Here is a 7,780-nt window from a genome sequence, read left to right on the forward strand (position 1 = left end):
AGCCAGTTAAATTGAAATAGTACATAAAATACTCTGTTCTCAAACACTTAGCATAGTTTAAAATATTATAGCATAATTTTATGAATCTGGCTTGTTTCAACTAATATTTAAGAATCATGGTATGGCATATAAGAACTTAAGAAGAAAATCAACTTATTTGAGATGTGATGCTGGAGAAGAGTGCTGATAATACCATAGTTCTTCTTAAGAAACACTGGTGTTATTGTTAACTGCTCTTGGGTCAACCCCAGTTCATGGCTACCATGTGGATGAGACATCTGCAAGTCCCCCTTGTTGTAGTATATATGGGACTTGAGCATCCATGGATTTTGTTATCCGCAAGGAGTCCTGGAACCAAACCCCAGTGGATAACAAGGTCCCACTGTACTGTATATGTATATATGTTTTAGTCTCTCTTACTTTCTCTCTTACCTCAAATCTTACTCAACCACTGTCAAGTCTTCTTTACAGAACCAACCAACAAAGCCTCTGGCATGTGTCAGACCAACACCCCAATGTGAATTTAATTATTTCTTGGGATGCTCCTCAAAGTTCACTGCATACCCTATAGCTATTGAATAAATGCATATATAATCTTATGGAAACTGTTTGGTTAGGTTTCTGTCTAGCTTTTATCAAAGATAGTCTGTGGGTACTCCCCAGGAAGCCCAAATGACATCTAACTGGATTTAGCTCAGACTTTAGTAACATGGAGCTATTTAGTCAGTGTAGACCCCCTGTATTATTAGTCAAAAAGGTGATGGCGAATAGGAACAGTTGATATGCTTCACAAGATCTGATTCACAGCATGTTCCATAAATCATTATCATTTGCACAAGAATACTGTATATGTTTTGCATGTGATTTTATGCATTTCTACTTGTTTTTCCCCATCCTTCCTTTTTTAAAAATTAGATACAAAGGACTCCAAGGAAAAAAATAAAATGGAAATCCTCTATATATTGGTGCCAAGTGTTACAATCCCCCTGGCTATTGCCTTATTGTTTTTCTTCATCTGCATGTGCCGTAACAATCAGAAGTCTTCCTCCCCTCCAGTCCAAAGACAGCCTAAGCATGTCCGAGGGCAGAATGTAGAGATGTCTATGCTAAATGCATACAAACCAAAGGTAAGTAGTTGAGGCTTCTTTTGTACACCAGTGCTGCAGAGAATCAATTGGTACAATATTTAGGCTGCATCCTCACTGCGGAAATAATCCAGGTTGACACCACATTAACTGTCATAGCTCAATGCTGTGGAATTCTGAGAATTGTAATTTTGTGAGATATTTAGCCTTCTCTGTCAAGAGAGGTCTGATGCAACAACGAACTACAAATCCCAGGATTTCATAGCATTGGTGTCAACCCTGGATTACCTCTATAGTGCGGATGCAGCCTTAGTGAAACATTTCCACTTAATTTTTTGAGCTTAAAAAGCCTTTGATGCTTTGAGCATTCCCAGCTTGTACTGTTTTCCTAGTGGTACATTTGTCAGTTGTGTGACTACGTTTCAGTTTTAGGGAAATATATATAATGCTATCTACTACTTTTTAATACAATACCATAAGATGATTGATTGATTGATTGATTGAAAGCATTTGATCCACCAGGGCCCCTGAAGTGTATGCAAATAGTTCATACTGGATATTTGGTTGTTGAATTTTCTATTTTTCTTTTAGTCTGCCATCCTATACTCAGTTATCTGTGAGTACTGGATTCATTGAGGCTAACATCTGAGTAGACATTAAATAGGATTTCATGGTTAAGCTGCCTTACCTATTCACTCACTAGGGTGTGTCCCCTAATTGAAGGCAATTATTAAATGCTTAGGATAGGGTTGTTAATCACTTTGTTGCACAAGGACATAAATTAAGCTCACATCACCATCCATCTAATCATAGAAGCAACTGAAAGAGACAAGAGTGTCCCTGCTGGATTCCCTTTGTACTTCGTTTGCTTTGGCAGGATGCCCCATTTGTGTTTTCTACTTCTTTGCATTTTGTACACCACTGTATGACAAATGCCTGTCAAACAAAAACTAAGCAGATTTATAACTGCTTAACTCAAAATGAACCCTCTCCTGCCAAAACTTTTATGACTTCATTTTCTTTCATAGTTTTCCACTGGGCTGGTTAAAACAGACAACCCCCATGAGGTCAGACAGAGGTCATTTCACTTTCATTACTAAAATATAATTTACAATATGCCAGACCTAAACAAGTTTTAGCCTAAAGGATTTGTATAATATAAACCATCTGTTTCTCAACAATACAGCTAATTTCCTGCCATCACTGCACAGTCAACTGCTGCCTGTTTAAATGCCTCTGCGATATATTAATTCACACAGTATTTATCTAAAATTTGTAAATGGTCAGGAAAATTGGAATTCAGTTTTGAGAGTTACTTTCAAATGATAATAAAGCATGCTGATCTCTCCCCCACCCCTCCCCGTTTTATTTCTCTCTGTTTTGTTTTGATTGCTATTCTCTTTTGGCAAAATTAGAGTACTTTATTGAGACAAGAATGACTAGAAATTGACCACTTCATTTCTGAAGGGTACAACAACGGAGCTCCTAACTCAGTTCCTTACTTCTAGCATGCATACCTGTATGTTCACATGGGTTACAATACTTTTCTTTTAAATATATCCTGTGGACCAACTTGCCCCAAACTGACACCCTTCAGATGTGTTGAAATACAGATTCCATCATTCCCAGCTAACTTGGCCACCAACTGTGCTGGCTGGAGATGGTAGGAATTGTATTCCAGTGCATGAGGAATGCATCAGCTTGTAGAAAACTACTATATATAAACTGAATCAAGTAACATTCATTGTAGATGATGGAACAGAGTGTCATGAGAAACACAGTCTGTCTAATATGATTGTCTCTTGTAGTTTCAGAACCACAGTAGGATAACAGAATGATGGCCCTATGTTCCTTTTGACATGTCCTGTGTTCTTTTCAGCAGAGCAAAGCTAAAGAGCTACCTCTTTCTGCTGTCCGTTTTATGGAAGAGTTGGGTGAATGTGCTTTTGGCAAAATCTACAAGGGACATCTTTATCTGCCAGGCATGGACCACGTTCAGCTGGTGGCAATAAAGACATTGAAGGACTGCAACAATCCACAACAGTGGGCAGAGTTCCAGCAAGAGGCCTCTTTGATGGCAGAGCTGCATCATCCTAACATTGTTTGTCTCCTTGGAGTTGTGACTCAGGAGCAACCGGTCTGCATGCTTTTTGAGTACATGAACCAGGGGGACCTGCATGAATTTCTTATCATGCGGTCACCACATTCAGATGTTGGATGTAGCAGTGATGAAGATGGTACTGTGAAATCCAGTTTAGATCATGGGGATTTCCTGCACATAGCCGTCCAGATTGCAGCAGGGATGGAATACTTATCAAGCCATTTTTTTGTTCATAAAGATCTGGCTGCTCGCAACATTTTGATTGGAGAACAGCTCCATGTGAAGATTTCTGATTTGGGATTGTCAAGAGAGATCTATTCAGCAGACTATTACAGAGTTCAAAATAAGTCGCTTTTGCCCATACGTTGGATGCCCCCAGAGGCAATTTTGTATGGCAAGTTCTCTTCTGATTCAGACATCTGGTCCTTTGGCGTTGTCCTGTGGGAGATTTTCAGCTTTGGTCTCCAGCCCTATTATGGTTTTAGTAACCAAGAAGTCATTGAAATGATTAGGAAGCGACAACTTCTGCCATGCTCTGAGGACTGCCCTCCTAGAATGTACAGCCTGATGACAGAATGCTGGCATGAGCTACCACCTCGGAGGCCAAGATTTAAAGACATCCATGTCAGGCTGCGCTCTTGGGAGGGGCTGTCAAGCCATACTAGCTCTACTACTCCTTCTGGTGGAAATGCTACCACTCAAACAACTTCCCTCAGTGCAAGTCCAGTTAGTAACCTAAGTAACCCTAGGTACCCTAACTACCTATTCCCGGCACAGGGTATACCACAAAGCCAAATTGCTGGATTTATTGGTCCACCAATACCTCAAAACCAGCGATTTATTCCTATTAATGGATATCCAATTCCTCCTGGATATGCTGCTTTTCCAGCTGCCCACTATCAACCTGCAGGCCCACCAAGGGTCATCCAACACTGTCCTCCACCAAAGAGTCGTTCACCAAGCAGTGCAAGTGGATCAACTAGCACTGGTCATGTGACTAGTTTGCCTTCTTCCGGATCCAATCAGGATGCAAATATTCCTTTACTGTCTCACATGTCAATGCAAAACCACCCAAGTGGGATTAGTATAACTGTTTTTGGAAATAAAACTCAGAAACCCTACAAAATTGACTCCAAACAGGCATCTTTATTAGGAGATTCCAATATTCACGGGCATAATGAGACTGTAATTTCAGCAGAAATCTAAATGAGAACACTTTGTAAATAAAACTATTTACAACATGGATTAGAACAATTTAGATAAGATTTATATTCAAATATTTTATTGGAGATTCTTCTGGTTGTACAAAGAGATATTTGCAGTATCTTCTGTGAAGTTTATTTTTGCTTAACAGGATAAAGAGGTGCCAACCAGACCTTTTTTTTTCAAGTAGCCAACACTCAACATCTTAAATCTGCTTTTATTTTACACATTTAAGGAGAGAGAGAAAATTTTGTGTGATTGATTTTTTTAAAAGAAACAACTTTGAGACATTTTATTTAATCACAGTTCTTTAAAGCAAGTAATTCCTATCTCAGCTACCTTATTTTCTTTGGACAACTTTTTTTTATTTGTTTGTTTGTAATTCTCATGAAAAGTAATTATAGTGATGCAGAATGAAAATTTCCCTCCTGGTTAGTCCTTCATGTTATGGGAGCATCAAAAACAGATGCATATGAAAACACAAATGGTGATCTGTTAAACTAGCATATGGACAAATGTGTTTTTATCCTGTTCGGATGGCACATGTTCAGCATTGACTTGATTGTTTCTCATCCTTCTCTAAATGACATCCACATAATCAGAAAGTGGATGTGCAATATCAGATCAGAATGAAACTTTTGTATCCTCTTCAGACAAAAATCTAAACACATTCTGGCAAGTTTTGACCTTTTATGGGGTAGATAAATTATTTTAAGCACAGTTTGTATCTAATGAAAGGCCTACATTCATGCATACACGCAAAAACACATTATTTTGTGTTATGGCACAAAATGTACTTATGCCAGAACAGTACAAGTGAAGAACACCTAGAATATAAGAACCATTAAAGAATGGTGTATAAATGTGTAAAAAATTAAATGATAAATGAGTAAACAAATAATGTTTCTTGCTTTTATATCTGTAGTTGCAATAGAATTTGTATCTTTTTGTTGCTATGCAACCCTTTAATTAAAGAAAGCTCTAAATTCTTATGTTTTAATAAACAGACAATCAGTTTTCCCAATAATATTTATTATGTCAAATAAAATTAATATCTTTTGTAGTGATGACCCTGAAACAGGAATTCTGCATTCCAGCAAATATACCCCACAATTTTCTAAGTATTTTCTATGATAACTTTTGTACGTCATTTTTGAATAATGTGAATTAGAATTAACTTTTTACTAGAAAATATGGCAACTGTATTACTTCAATTTTATTCAGGTGTAATCAGTCTGGATTATTTTGAAACCACTGTAATGTTTTTTTAAAAAATACTTTGTAAAGTACAACTTCTCAGAATATTTTTAATTGAATTTGTTTTTGTATGGAGTATACACACCAAATTTCTCAGACACTTGACAGTAATTTTTTTCAAAATCTTTTGCACAAAAAAGTATTTTCATTTTTGTATAGCAGAATTGAAAAATACATCATGCTTTGTATTTCTTGGTCTCTTTCTCATTTTTCAAGTAGATGGGGATATCTTGAAAATATATGGTGATATTGGATGATTGTTTCAATACATATTTGGTTGTTCCATTGCATGCATTTCAAAACTCTGTTATGTTATTAATAGTCTTATTAAGGCTGTTGCACTGAGGTAAGCACAGAACTGTAGTAACACAGGCTATTTTATACAGAGGCTAAGTGCGTTTTGTATTTCAGAAACCAGAGTAATATTAAACACTGATTATTATATGCTGATGATTATCAAATCATGGTTTTGAGATGATACATAATTTCTATATACATAATTTCTGAATAATAGTATAGATAAGTGTTCTGAGATTCTCAGATGGATTTAAAACTACACCCTGATCATCTTCCCCACACATATACACCAATTGAGACTGTTGTTAACAGATTGCTTTTTATCAGGATAACAGAAATTTTCATAACATCTGTCATTTCAAGTGTTTGAAAAGAATGGTGAGATGACAGGGATAGCTGAGTAAAATGTTTAATGTTCTCTAAAGTCATTACCAGAATTTGGAAAAGCATTATTGCTCATGTAGTACTAGGGAATTGAATAATACAATGAAAAGTTTTCCCTGCTTCACCCCATTCCTCTTCCTTTGGCTTCTCCCACCCTTCTGCCATCCCTTTGTGCTTTTCACCAGTCCTCTGCTTTACTAGGTTATTATAGCTATACCTCAGTTAGATGTGTTCCTGGGCATTTCTTCTTTAAGAGAAAATTTGGTACCAGAGGCAGAGGTACCATGATAGGACTAGGGACAGGTCCCTGCACCGTAAAAAAAGAACAGTTCAGCAAACCTTTTATTTAAAACTAATAACAGGTGCATATGAAATCAAACAACCAAATCAGAAACCTTGCAAAAATAACATTTTGAACATTCTGGTGATCATTTGAAAACAGTGGTATCACTATGGGTGTGTGGACCACGCTAGGTGACTCCATCAGAGGGGGTGACATGAGGCAGCAGTAAAGTGTCCCAAGCCCCCTGGCCTGGAAAGAAAAGGGGGACTCTTCTTGGTATGCCACTCCTCTTTGAGGGGATGAGGACAGGGATGAAGCTGCAGACCTTTCTCTCTGCTCAGCCTCTGGGGGGTGGAATCATGCCATCCCATGCTGGACTTGCTGCTCCTCTCAAAGGGGAAAGCCGCACTTCAGGCTCAGAGCCAGGTGGAGGTCCCCTGAGACTTGTGGACAGAGGAGGAGGTGATGGTGATGGTGGGTTGGTAGCAGGTGAATGATGGAAATGATGAAGGCTCACCCCAGCCTCCCTTGACTCCTTCCTGGTATTCTCCAGATGGTGCCTGGACAGGCAAGGTCCACCTTGCAGGCACACTTCAAGCCAAGATTCTAGTCTGAGTGATCCTATCCATTGCTCTCCTTGCCTTCTGCATCACTGGCATGTAGATCATGTGAATAACTGCCACCGTGGAGACAGGCTGGCACAGGTCCTTCTCCATTCATGCTATCATCTGGGATTAGGCAGGCAGTTTGCTATGACCTGGAGATCTTTCCCTTAAGAGGGAGGGGAGTGGCAGGATGCTGGGTTCCTCATCTGCACCCCCATCTCAGGAGCTCCACGGGGGCAACACCAACTCTAATGATCTCACTGTTTGCAGGTTTCTTCCAAAAATGCATCCAGGGATGATATTCTATATTTCACAAAGCAGTTTCTCATGCAACATGGTGATTCAGCTGCTGCTTGAGAAAAAGAAAGCAAAAGGCTCCTGGGGCTCACACTTCTTTAAATTTTGGACACTGTTGGTAAACAAATCAAAAAATTGTTATGAGATGCATTCTGGATGAAAAGTCAGACTGTACAGATCTTGGATTGGAGATTGTTTAGCTTATTATTTGCATGTTTAAATATAGGTTTAGACATTTGGCTGTGAAAACCATGGTATGGTCATCAAA

At 38.5% G+C, this 7,780-nt stretch overlaps 1 protein-coding gene across 2 annotated transcripts in view; it reads left to right on the plus strand.

The window, feature by feature from the left end:
- ROR1 (receptor tyrosine kinase like orphan receptor 1) overlaps nucleotides 1–7,780 on the plus strand; it is a 228,110-nt gene extending 220,330 nt beyond the window's left edge. The window contains exons 8-9 of one of the 2 annotated variants that reach the window (XM_042465389.1): nucleotides 916–1,127; nucleotides 2,965–7,780. In XM_042465389.1, the coding sequence (XP_042321323.1) occupies nucleotides 916–1,127; nucleotides 2,965–4,392 (1,640 nt within the window). In that variant the 3' untranslated portion in view covers nucleotides 4,393–7,780. The remainder of the gene's footprint in view (nucleotides 1–915; nucleotides 1,128–2,964) is intronic. The other variant, XM_042465390.1, reaches the window with a different exon arrangement.

Source organism: Sceloporus undulatus, chromosome 4 (genome assembly GCF_019175285.1).
Source record: "Sceloporus undulatus isolate JIND9_A2432 ecotype Alabama chromosome 4, SceUnd_v1.1, whole genome shotgun sequence".
In the NCBI taxonomy this organism is placed as follows: domain Eukaryota; kingdom Metazoa; phylum Chordata; class Lepidosauria; order Squamata; family Phrynosomatidae; genus Sceloporus; species Sceloporus undulatus.